The sequence below is a fragment of the Corythoichthys intestinalis genome, chromosome 17, assembly GCF_030265065.1.
Source record: "Corythoichthys intestinalis isolate RoL2023-P3 chromosome 17, ASM3026506v1, whole genome shotgun sequence".
Taxonomy (NCBI): domain Eukaryota; kingdom Metazoa; phylum Chordata; class Actinopteri; order Syngnathiformes; family Syngnathidae; genus Corythoichthys; species Corythoichthys intestinalis.
Window position 1 is genome coordinate 27,732,738 of NC_080411.1, and position 14,051 is coordinate 27,746,788.

The 14,051-nt window shown below is 39.1% G+C and overlaps 1 protein-coding gene across 1 annotated transcript in view; it reads right to left on the reverse strand.

Moving 5' to 3' along the window:
* nsmfa (NMDA receptor synaptonuclear signaling and neuronal migration factor a) overlaps nt 1–14,051 on the reverse strand; it is a 102,763-nt gene that overhangs the window by 65,940 nt on the left and 22,772 nt on the right. The window contains 2 exon segments of the mRNA XM_057818627.1: nt 2,631–3,524; nt 3,767–3,828. Of these exon segments, the coding sequence (XP_057674610.1) occupies nt 2,631–3,524; nt 3,767–3,828 (956 nt within the window).

Genomic DNA, 14,051 nt, shown 5'->3' on the forward strand with positions numbered 1-14,051 from the left:
TAAAGAGCGCTAAGCGCTAATAAATAAGATTAATGTTACTGTCGCTACTAGCTCACGTAACGTTAGCCCTGCGGAGGGCTAGGTTTCAATTAATTATGACCACTATCGATGCGTGGCTAACGTGTCTTACATACAGGCTTTAACATAACATAGCATTGTGGAGTGATGAGGGTGTAAAATAAAAACTTAATCATGCTAACTATCAATTTTAGCTCAGTAGTCATTGCTGGATAAAACACCAAGTAGCACTGGTCCCTAATGTGCTCCAATACAGCCTGTATCATACATTTATTTTGAACACTGCAAAAACTCAAAATCCTATCAGGACTTACAGTTTAGACTAACTTAAAACTTAACTAGAACTTAAAAATGGCTTGACACAAAGAGAAATTCAATTGAAACACGTGGGATAAAATCCTAACTTTTAAGTGATGTGTGTTATCAAGTGTAACGGCATTTTTAGGTAATATATATATATATATATATATATATATATATATATATATATATATATATATATATATATATATATATATATATATATATATATTTTTTTTTTTTTTTTTTTTTTTTTTAAATAAGATCTAAAAGTTTTTTGAGTGAAAGCAGTGAATTAGTCTTTTTTTTTTTTTTTTTAATTCTAGTTACATCTGAGATGCAATTGTTGGCTGTTTTCAACAATATACATCGAAAATAAAGACATTGATTGACTGAAAATGGTTCAAGATTAGATGAAATGTCTTGTTTTCTCATGTATATGTATAATTGATCTTCACCTAAAAATATATTTGTTTTATCCGATTACTCGATTAATCGATAGAATTTTCAGTCGATTACTCGATTACTAAAATATTCGATAGCTGCAGCCCTATATCCGATTAATCGATAGAATTTTCAGTCGAATACTCAATTACTAAAATATTCTATAGCTCCTAATTTTTCACATGTACTGTGTATTCTGTAACATTGCTATATTAAAACACTTTCTCGTGCGTTCAAACTAAACCTTTTTTAACCTTTAAATCATAGCTTTAACAATGCTGTGTCTTTCTATGACATTAAAACCTCATAATGTATAACCTCTTGTATTAGTTTTTGCGGGTGAGAGGAGTAGATAAGCAGGCTGTAAACACTCCCAAAAGTGATGCCGATTGCAGACCTGCAGACACCTAGTCTTCCCCACCACTTCTGAGATTTATATCTCCCGCCTCAAAACAAAAAAAAAAAAATGCATGCACATGGGCTTTTTGTCATGCATCGGCCTAGCACTATTGTATTAGTACTCATACCCCCATTCTCAACATCCAGGTCACTAGCCCGCAACTCAAACATCTCGTTAGCGCGTTGTCCAAGTAGACTGCACAGTTGGAAGGATGCAGTTCCACGGGATAGTGCAACCCACCGACCCCACACACCACCTATCTTGTTTTTTTGTAGTGTGGGGCTTCAGATAACAGATACACTTCAGGGAAATTGACACTGATTAACATTTGAGAACATAGGCCTACTGAAAAGATGTGTTTAATTACCAAGTGCAAGTTGAGCCCCAGAGAACTGAGATGCCAAGAAATGCTTAAAGGGAACCGCAGACTTAAAGACTAGTAGGCTCTAATAAGCCACAGTTGTTCCCTTTTATTAAAATATGTTATTAGAAACACATAAAATCTTGCCATTGATTTCAAAATCTCAAATATTTAGTTCATGTTTTGACCTACGGAGGGCGCCATATTTTATGCATGCAATGGACGCTCGGGGTGATGACATAGTTTGTCACTCTCTAGACGAACACCACATTAGTCACATAGCGTATTTAAACCACCCTTATTTGATATTACTGCATTCAAGTATTTTCTTAAGGCATCTTTAGTATGTTCTGTCTGTATGCATCTAAACAAAAAAAGCTGAAAGCGCACAGTAATACTTTGGGTGTCAAAGTCACCTCTTGCATGTTTCGGTGTAGCACATTTTGGCAGATAATGGGTTTTGTCATACTCTCGTCTCGTCTCATCCCGTCTTTTCTGGTCATTTTGCTTTTGCTTCTTGTTTTGTGAAATCTCGACAGTACTGTCCTGCTCATTTATGTTCCTCTCGGGTTCAAATTGAAAGGGTTGAACAGATGACTTGTTTATGCCGGCAGTGTAACCCATTGACGTCGCCGCAATGCGACGTCAACAACAATGATGACCTACAAGTTAAACTAATTTTGTAAATTGTATAAAAATGAAAAAAATCGAGAGGTTTTAATATCAAATTATATGAAGTAATAAGAGAGTTTATCTTTTAAGAACTACAAGTCTTTCTATCCGAGGATCCTTTAAGAAACCTTTTTTATGTGCGTAAGTTTAGCTAGATTGCTAAATTTAGCCTCGGTTGTGATGGGAAGTAGTCTTCGCCACATTCCTACAAGGAGGTGGTATTTTTCCGTTTTAAATTACACGGCCGGGATGATTACACATCTCCATTGAATAGAGAAGGTACTTAAAATGTATTCCATAAGGTTTTCTAAAAGCTATTTCTTCACCAGTCTGAAGCATATAGCTCAATGCAGGATCTTTTGAAGTTCTGAGCCTATTCTCAAATCATTCGTGTTTTAGTGCCTCTTCTCTTCTGTGTGCCCCCTGCCCCCTCACCTCTCTCCAGCCCAGTCACCCGGTCCACACTCCACATCCTTTCTAGGCGTCGGTGCTGCTTGCCTGGCTCTCGAGATGCACTTTCAAGGTCCAGGGAGCCCTGGCTCCGAGAAGGAACGGCACTGCAGGACTCACAGGCCAGCCCACTGCATTCCGCCTCCCCTTTACTGCTGTCTCCCCAGCTTCGGATGTTGTGGGCACTGACTGAGGTCTGCAAAGGTGGCTGAGCCAGCTGATGGTGGTGGTGGGAGTGGTGGTGTGCTGTATGGTGGGAATGAGACCCCGAGACGCTCACGACTTGCTGGTTGTTACTTCCACTTGGCCCACATGCGGCCCCACTGCTTGAGGGTCCTGTGTGGTGGTGGTGATGGTGGCTGCCACCACAGCTGCTGGCGCTGCGATTGCTTCCAGTTTGGTGATACTGGGTCGGAGACGACGAGGAAGATGAAGGGGAAGTGGAGGGTTGGATCAAGGTAGTGTGACCACTTACACTGCTACCTTTGGGTCCCACACCTCCACTCCCTGACCTCTCCTTTAAGACATAGAGTTCCAGACTTTCCTTGCTACCACGGCCGCCACTCATCAGCATGCCGTGCTGGGTGGTAATGGTGTAGACACGAGCAGGCTGCAGAGTGCACCCAACGTCCTTCTGCTTGTCCTCCTCTACTGAGAAGCTGCGTTCAAGGGATAGTCGCACTGGCTTACTGGAAACAGTGATGGATGGAGGTGGTTGATGGTGCAGACCCAAAGATGTTTTCACTATGATGTCCTCTGGGCTATCTTTGGAGTCCTTGGTGTTGTCAGTGCACAGATGAAGGTGATTGTTGTTGGGACCTGTGGTCCCGTTTGGCGATTCAGGGTCAGGCTCCACCAAGGTTTCACACAGGAGATGAGCTAGGGTTTTAAAAAAGGAAAGTAGACCATTAATGTAATATCCAACCAAAAAAAAAATGCAGGTCAAATACACTGAGGCGCTGAAAAGAAATTGAGGGTGATAAAGCATAATCACATCTGCAAAAGTAATAAGCAATCGATCAAAACCTTGCATTTCGACAGATAGCATAATGAAAGCAAATGGATCAGCGACTGCAATGGAGAACAAAATGACGGAAAGTCAGGACGGCAAAGGCGCTGACCTGATCCGTTTCGGTTGTCAGGATGTGTGTGTGACAGGTACTCTCCAAATGCTCGTGCTGCTCTGTGGACACACACACATACAGTGATCAATTTATGGGTGTGTTGGAAGGATAGTTGAGAAACACCGGAAGCAAAAGGGTAGAGGAAGAGAGAAGGGCAAGCCAAATCCAAATTATAAACCTAATTGTCCTCCTTGTAGGCTCACACCGCCCACAGATTAAGATGCAGCTGTTTTATCTGCGTACTTCAGGCAGCCTTACAGAAAGAGAAAGAGAGAGCGGGGGAGGGCGCAGGGTGAATGGTTTTAGGTAGATGACGCTTCAAAGGATGACCTTATACAGAGCAGAGTGAGACCATAAATATTTAGTTTTCAACGTTCTCCAAAACAGTCACACGCTTTTGATGAGTGGGCAAGACTAGTGGATGAAAAATCTTCCAGCATCGGAAATCATTTTTCTCAATTACCCCTATAGCCAAATGTACTGTAGCTAAAACTTTATCCTTGAACTTAAGCTCTCTAAAATTCATATCCATCTCAACGTCCTTCAGGTGAAGGCTTAAGAATCCATCATCAGTTGTCCCTTGGTCATGTGGAATAATTCTCTCAGCATCATACCGAGTCCCAAATTGCATATTGGTGACAATGTTCAAAAGATATTTTGTATTCAGCTGAAAGCCCATTTAGCACCACGTTACAGAAGTGCTATAGCTCAGTCTGTCACAGTGACGTCATAGCATAGAAGCAAGATAGTAGCCAACACTCCAATGAATTCAACAAAGACGACAAAAAGCAGCAACTATGTAAAGAATAGCCACGAAGATATACTTCTTTTGTCAAGCCTTCCATCCATTATCTACCGCTTAGTCCAGGTATACACAGCATGCGCTATTCTTTTTATTTTGTCTTCCCATTTTTCTCTAACATGCTTTCAAGATCTGTTGAGAAATCTCAACACTAGTGCATCTTGCTTCAACGTTCAAAAATAAACTATACCACACTACTCAATAAAGTTTAGTAGGTGTAGCTTAAGTGAATGCGTTTGATATTTGGGACAATTTACAGCGCAAACAGAAAAATTGTCGATAAAAGATTGTTTCCCTCTCTCACTGTAGGAAAGTTCCCAATAATTTAGCCTTGGATTTATCCTTGTAAGACATGTTTTGTACTTGTAGTTTAAGAGATGAGACTACTATGCAGCAGGAGACAAAAAAAAAAACAGAAGGAAAGCACATACACTTGTGGGATATTTAAAACCACAATACTAATACTAATAGACAAACAACAGTCTGAGATGGTAATAGGGAATTAAAAGAGGAAATGAGAAAAGAGTGTATGACTGACTATATTAATATTAATTAATCCCGCAAGCAACTTTAATGAAAAAATCCCGCCTAATTACATACTTGTTGGAAAACTAAGCCGTTTCCATAAAACGAAGAGGTTTGAGCATTAGCCAAGGAGGACCCAGTCAATTTTGATGTCGATTTAGATTAAGGTGCAGGTTTTTGGGACATTATATCTACCATTCATTACCATAATCATCGTTTTTGGCCAACTACAGTGTTTCCCCAACCTTTGAAATGGTGCAATCTGCATGAATGTCTAAAGTGCATTTAGCAATATGAAACCACAAAAGGCGTTTTTAGGCCACCTAAAACATGAAGCAGGTCTAAAGCAATGTTCTTCACTTAACCCCATATGAGCAAGCACTAGGTAGCAGAGGCAAGGAAAAATTCCTGCTAAAGGAAAAACCTTTGAAAAAATTTTGAACTCTAAAGTGAAGGGTGGCCGTCTGCCGTCATTCAAAGAGGAGAAGAGTTCAATGAGGGAGAAAGACAACAAAATCAAAATTGTCATTTCCAATTGCACCAAGCAGCAGTAGTTGAGATGTTGCCAGTTTCTGGCTGTACCCGAGAAACACTGAGAGACAAGAACATCCAGCACTAACTGTCTAGCACTGGGTGCGGAGTGTCTCAGTGAGAGAGTACCGTAATTTCCCGAATATAACACGCACTTTTTCCCCCCAAAATCAACTTGCAAAATCATGGTGCGCATTATACACGGGTACAGGGATGGAGACAGAAATATAATATAATATATATATATATATATATATATATATATATATATATATATATATATATATATATATATATATATATGTATATATATAAAGACTGATTTTTTTTTTATTGACAAGGCCATGTTGTGTTGAAGAAAACGTATGCAGCGATCCGTTGCCGACCATTACGGTACATGACGTCACCATTTTTGTTTCAGTAATACTTCACTCTGATTGGTCGAATGATTTCGTCTGTGTTAAATTCAGTTTTTTTCACTCTTCATAAAGCACAGAATTTAGCTTCTTGAACTCATTTGAGTTAGTGTTTATTGCAACTCAGCAACTTGGACCATAAAAAACGTAACACAACACAGACTTCTTGTGTCCGTCAACTATATCTGTCCCTCGGGAAACTCAAACCCAAATAGCAATAGTTCCTCTTGTTACAGTAGCGATGCGCTCGTTCCAATTTCCGACTTCGGTCCTCACTTTTATTTTACTGTATCAATCCATGGAAGAAACATTTATTCATCATGATGAAACGATCAAGTTATACAGCAGCCTTTAAAAGAAAAGTCACATCTGTTCTGTTTTATCCTGGATTTTGGTAAATTGGAGAAGTTGTCAGATCATATTATTACCGTGCATATTGTCAGTTTACGGTAATGTTTTGAACTACCAATGTGCTATGCTTGTGCTGTGTTTCACCAGTCAGTAAAATGAATTTTCTGTATCTGTACACGAGCTCTGTTTTCTTGTATTCTTCTATTTATTGGTGCTAAAATTAGGGTGCGCGTTATGCACGGGTGCGCCTTATATTCTGGAAATTACAGTATTCGTTCCCAAGCCCACCCTTTCCAAGTATCCTTGAGCAAGATACTGAACCCCACGTTACTCCTGATGTTGCGTCATCAGTAGGTACGGTAAATGAGGAAATTGTGTCAAAATGCTTTGAGTACTTTGTAGGTAGAAAACCACAATACAAGTGCAAGCCAATTTACCACTTCAAATAGGAACTGCAAAGTGCCACTATGAAATTGTCATTTGGGTGTTTAAAAGGTTAATGAAGGGGGATAAAAACTGTATGAATGTCAGCTGTTCTTGTAATTGGTGGTATACTGGTGGTCCTCATAGTAAAAGCTGACTAGGGTTGGGCATCGTTTGAATTTGAACGGTTCCGATTCCACGTTTCGATTCCGGTTCCAAACGATTCTCGATTTTGATTCTCTTAGTAGGCACGGTAAAAAAAAAATTGCATAATTTATATCAATTTCTTAACTTCTCAGTTATTTAAATTATATGAACTTTCAATTAACTTTGCTATGAATTTCTCACAGAGCTATTTTAACGTGTATCTAAATATCAGTCTTTGAACTTGAATATGATGAAGTTTCTTTCCACAGGAAAGCACTTTCACAAAGATGTTTATGTTTCAAAAGCTCACAGAGAAAACATTTACACATATTCTTTTGCCTATGTTTTAGAGTGTCTTATGCTGCAGTCATTTATTGTATTGCATCGTTTGTTTTAAGTGGTATTTCTACAAGTTAGTAGAGTGTTCTGTCCCTTGATTTTAAGTTGACTACTTTTTAAGTTTGATTTATTTCTAAACTGATGTATTGTTCATCCGTCCACAAGATTTCACTATTGTATCTCCGGACTCTACAGTTTTTCTTTGATTTTGCTGTGCACTTGGCTTCCCTTAGTGGGGACTTACTGGAAGCAGCGGGCTTATTACTTTAGCTGGAAAAAAGAAATCCTTGAGGTGTACAGACGCTACACATCTCCTCTGCACTGCACATCGTTGGGAACCCTTGATGAAACAAAATCTGAAAGGTTGCATGTTTTAACAGAGGGTCTGATATAATTTCGGTGCATTTATTATGTTACTATGTTGTCATTTATGTGAGGCGAACAACACATTTTTGCGCTAAGCTAAATTAGCCACTCATATGATTTGCTAATAACGCAGCCAGTCTTTACGTGGGTTCTTCTTCGTGGTGTTCAGCAGCTATTTTTTCCGGTCGTCGATCAGGGCATCAAAACTTGGAATCGTAAAAAAAAAAAAGTTAGTCCCAGATCCCATCGAAGCCCAACCCTACTATTGGCTTGTACAGTGGGGCAAATAAGTATTTAGTCAACCACTAATTGTGCAAGTTCTCCCACTTGAAAATATTAGAGAGGCATGTAATTGTCACCATGGGTAAACCTCAACCAATAGAGACAGAATGTGGGGGGGGGGGGGGGGGGGGGGGCGGGGTGGACCAGAAAATCACATTTTTTGATTTTTAAAGAATTTATTTGCAAATCATGGTGGAAAATAAGTATTTGGTGAATACCAAAAGTTCATCTCAATACTTTGTTATGTATCCTTTGTTGGCAATAATGGAGGCCAAACGTTTTCTGTAACTCTTCATACGCTTTTCACACACTGTTGCTGGTATTTTGGCCCATTCCTCCATGCAGATCTCCTGCAAACATGAGAACCTGTGTTTTTACCAAAAAGTTCTATTTTGGTTTCATCTGACTGTAACACATTCTTCCAGTCCTCTTCTGGATCATCCAAATGCTCTCTAGCAAACCGCAGACGGGACTGGACATGTACTTTCTTCAGCAGGGGGGCACGTCTGCAGTGCAGGATTTGAGTCCCCGGCGGCGCATTGTGTTAATGATAGTAGCCTTTGTTTCTGTGGTCCCAGCTCTCTGTAGATCATTCACTAGGTGTCCCCATGTGGTTCTGGGATTTTTGCTCACCGTTCTTGTTATCATTTTGACGCCACGGGGTGAGATCTTGCATGGAGCGCCAGATCGAGGGAGATTATCAGTGGTCTTGTATGTCTTCCATTTTCTAATAATTGCTCCCACGGTTGATTTCTTTACACCAAGCGTTTTACCTATTGCAGATTCAGTCTTCCCAGCCTGGTGCAGGTGTACAATTTTGTCTCTGGTGTCCTTCGACAGCTCATTGGTCTTGACCATAGTGGAGTTTGGAGTGTGACTGACTGAGGTTGTGGACAGGTGTCTTTTATACCGATAATGAGTTAAAACAGCTGCCATTAATACAGGTAACGAGTGGAGCCTCGTTAGACCTCGTTAGAAGAAGCTACACCTCTTTGACAGCCAGAAATCTTGCTTGTTTGTAGGTGAGCAAATACTTATTTTCCACTTTAATTTTGATTTGAAATTCTTTAAAAATCAAACAATGTGATTTTCTGTTTTTTCTTTTTAACACATTCTGTCTCTCATGGTTGAGGTTTACCCATGTTGACAATTACAGGCCTCTCAAATCTTTTCAAGTAGGAGAACTTGCACAATTGGTGGTTGACTAAATACTTATTTGCCTCACTGTATTTAGTGTAATTATTGTCCTTACATTTTAGAGATGTAAGGCTGCTTTTCCAACATTACTCATCCTTCGCAGACCATTTGTTTGCTAAAGGACTAATGAGCAAGAACTGGCGTCAGCAAGTACGAGGTGACTAATGAATCTGCTGCAAGTCAACAGGCTTATTTTTACTGAAAGGCATACAGTATATATACAGCTTTTTACATTTGTATTGTACTAAATGCCCTTTTGCCTCTTGAACCCGTAGGCTACGTTACCAAGAACACGAAAGAAAATTCTCTGATGTTTTCATCTTTTCCTCCCCTCCCAAATGTTACAAATTCTGATTTGAAGCATTCTGTCCTTTAATCTCCCGGTTATCTGTTCTCTCACTCTCTGCATTCCTCTAGGGAGAAAGTGAGTGAACAAAGCTGCTTTGTATGATTAAATAAAACACCCTTATATATGAACCATCAATGAACTCCTACAACAAGTCAAATAGTCCTTTTAGAGACAAAAACCCCCAAAGAAGTTCAAATGCTTCAGGGACTCGAAGAGAAGTTAAAGATTTTCCTCCCTCCAGGATAGTAGTTTAACACTCAAGGAAAACTCTTCAAACGACTGCATTTACATTTCACGGTCCAAATGACCCAATTCTAGGGATTGGCATAACTAATTGATCTAGACACAAAAACAGACAGATAAGTCTGAATTGGACAGACTTTGAGAATCCATGCGAGTGACTTGGATATTTACACTCACCAGCGAGCATCCGCTGTAAACCACACTCCCCTATGGGCCGGCAACTTAACCCTCCTCGGAGACTGACAGAATGTGTTACAACCACTCAGCTCCAACACAACGTCACACTAAAAATAGGACATCATGTTATGCCCCTGCAATTCTGAGCATTGTTAAGGAATGCTTTGTGTATACTCATGTATCTTTACAAACACAATGTGATCCCAAACAAAGGTAGAAGAAAGGAAATACTGGTCACTGTTGATGTTAATCATACCTAGTCCTCAGGTTACAGAGAATAACTTTGATGAGTACTTGTTTCACCAGAGAAGCACTATTCAAGTGTTTGGTAACATGTAAGCGGCTCCTGTCCAAGGCCTGTTATGATGAATGGGTAGCTGCTCTAATCAGCAGGTGTCCCTCTGAAGTGCTGCTCTCGTGTTGTATTATTCAGAAGGTCGGCTGATTGGAAACAGCAAACAAGGGTGCCAAACACTCGCCATCATCATACATTATGTGACAGGAAATGGAGAATGAAACGGAGCGAGCAAGGCGCCTCTCAGTCCGTCCATTATAACAAATTCTTGTTCGGTTTGTCCATGATGAGAAGTAGAAGGAAGTGTTTGACAGTCAATTTGGAATGAAATGCATTTGCACGGCTCCAATGCAAAGTATAAGTAGCAAGCAGTGGAGTGATTATACGAGAAAATGTGATTTCATACTGTCAAATGTACGTTTGAAATGTTCTGGTTGTCTTTACGACTTTAATCTTGGAATATTACAACGTCTGTTATCATAATTATATGAGCAAGTTATTCAAATATGACTTTTTACCATTACTTTATGACTTTAATTTCCTGACATCAGAACTTTCTTTCTAAAAATCTTAATTTATTCTTATAATATTGCAACTTTATTGTCACAATAATGCATCTTAATTATAAATACTGACATTAATTTATTTTTTTGTTTTGTTTTGTTTTATTCGCAACGGAACTTAGATTTTTTTTTCTTTTCAGTTTTGGTCCTGTAAAGCAACATATGTTGATCCTTATACTGTCCAATTCACCGAAGATATGAAGAACAGGTAGATACAACACAATATATCACTTCAAGATGTGTGCCAAAGACAGGCGCTAGAATAGCAGAGGCCAAGTGTCTGCACATTCTATGTTTGTGAAGGGCACACTTTTTTTCTTTCCTTTTGGTAAATGGTGTTATACTTATCTAGCGCTTTTCCACCTTTCAAGGCGCTCAAAGCGCTTTACACTATCTCGCCATCCACCAACTTGGGACGCAGCACCAGGAGCAACTTGGGGTTCAGTATCTTGCTCAAGGACACTTAGACGAGTTCATCAGGGCGAAGAATCGAACCCACTACCTCTGGGTTGGGGGACAACTACTCTAACACTGAGCCACGCCACCCCTTTTTTTATTTTTTTATTTTTTATTTTTAACCTGAACGAACATGCATAATTTACAATGTCAACATGTGCTGCCTTCAGTACATACTATTATAGTATACATAATGTCATATTACTAATGCTCATTATAATGCACACAAATTTGTTTTTTTCTTTCCTAGTGGTGACAGTATATTAAAAGCACCATGCTTTCATGTTGACAAAAAAAAAAAAAAAAAAAGTAAACCTCATGTCAAGAAATGCACAAAATACAGTATGATTTATTTCCATTGCAAATACATTACTTTTGATGGGAACATAGTCCTCACCAACATGCCCTACATATAGACAATTTGCACTTTTTACTCATTTTTTTTTCCATTGAGAAAATAAGCACGTGTGCAACTACAGGCTGAAGGCTGCTCTTTACAGGCTAACTCATAAATTGCAGACAGTACTGGCTACAATAAATCAATTTGTGCATGCTGTCTACTAGCTAATTCCTAACCTACATAACGCTGCCCTCTACTTGCAAACTCCTAACTATAATTCCATAATTAATTGATAAGCCCTGATACAAAAAAAACAAAAATTAATAATTGAGGTCCGAAGATCAATGGACACTAGCCCATGCTACCTAGCTACCAGGTTTCAAAACAATCGGTTCTCAAATAAAGGAGGAGAAGGACTCCAAAGTTAGTGTACACAAGAAGAAGAAGAACCTGAGTGGCGCCTTGACAGGCCTTCTGCCAGTAAAAAAAAACAAACAAACTGGGCTGTTTTGTCATTACATTCTTACTCCATTTTGTTGTATCCAATAAAACTTGTCTCCCTTTTGTGATTAATATTCTAATGACTAATTTAATTATTTTACGTTCTTTTCATTTCATAGTGTACTTAATAGGTATTTGTACAACTATAATCTACAGTATTGGCTTTTTTTTTTTTTTTTTTTTTTGTAAAGTCATATTTTTCCCTGCCACTTCTGAAGATTTTTTTTTTCAGCTAAAACTAGCTTGGAGCTGGGGTATTGTGAAACACACTATAATGAAGACAAGTGGCATAGATTGAGTGCCGCTGTCCGTCCACTGCCTCCCGCCAAAATATCGTGTATTATTAGATTTTTAAAAAATAATTCATTTGTACAACTGTAATCTACAGTGTTTTTTTTGTAGAGTCACATTTTCCCTGCCACTTCTGAAGATTTTTTTAAGCTAAAACTGGCTCGAAACTGGGGTATTGTGCAAAACACCATAATGAAGACAAGTGGCATAGATAGCGTGCCCCAGTCCATCCACTACCTCCCCCTAAAATATCTTGTATTGTTAGAAAAAAAAAAAAAAGAATAATGTAATATTGGCTTCAGCATTTTTTCCCAATTTGAGCCTTACATGCCATGTTGTTGTTTTATTTTATTGGTTTGCCAATTGTAAGAGACAAAAAGCTGTTAATTTTATCGTGCATCGAACAGACATTCTCACTTAAGGCTTTTTAATTCAAGTCTGCTACCTTCAATATAATTTCTTGTGGCATGTTTTATACAACACAACAAAATGTCATTCCTTCTCCCTTTGCATCTGTCAGAAAATTAAACATCATGCCTGACTTTGGTGCGGGCAACTGACTGGCGACCAGTTTAGGGTGTAGTTCGCCTTTCGCCCAAAGTCAGCTGGGCTAGGCTACAGCACCCTGCGACTCTGACAAAGATAAGCGGTGTTGAAAATGAATGGATGGATACTACACAGAAATATGTACACATACTGTACTCGATACAAAGGGAGAGTGAGGGGACGTCTCAGCTACTCGCATACATCAGCAGGTAGAAGGACAGAAGGAAATTTATGATAAAGGATGCCGCCACGGGCACTAAGTCATCCCATTATCGACTCGCATCTGATTGTCTCCTGGCTATTCCTAGTGCCATTTAACACAGTGACCATATATCTTGAGAAGACAGGAGTCTTGTGGTTAAAAACACTTTCTGGCAGCGTTCCCAATGGTTTGAATACCATCAGTCCTAATGTCCCTCCAGGCGTCTCGCCGCTGTAAACAATGGGCTGCCAAGCAAACAGATGCCTTATTCTCAGCGCGCTTTGATTGAATCTCCTCATCTTCTCGGATGGACTAATTAAATTAGGTTTCCTACCAATACGTGCAGTTTAGAAGCAGGAACCTGTTGAGAGCCCTGCTGTGTGGGCTCTTTTTTTAACATTGTGTATTTGTAAGCAAATCGCATGATGACTGATACAACAATCAACTCCAAACAACAACTGTTCACATTATTTTCATGGATGGTTTTGAAGCCAGCTAACTCTACCATAATGATTGCTATAGACCAATAATCAAAATGACATACTGTAGTCCTCAATCTTTTTCTGGTCCCTTTAACTCATTCACTCCCAGCCATTTTCACTGGAGCAAGGCCCTTCACTCCCGGCCGTTTTACTGGATTTTGACACACAGGTCTTAGCAATACACTCAGGACATTTTTCAATTGAAATGCCTTAAACTACTGCTGGAAATCTGAAAGACAAGGAGGCAAGGCAAGGCAAGGCAAATTTATTTATATAGCACAATTCAACACAAGGCAATTCAAAGTGCTTTACATCACATGAAGACCATAAAAATCACATTTAAATCAACACAACGTAAAAACCAAGACAAAAGATCGCATTTAATCACAGAATAAAAATAAATAAATAAAAATAAAATAAAAATAAAGCAAAAACTACTACTAATAATAATCATTGAA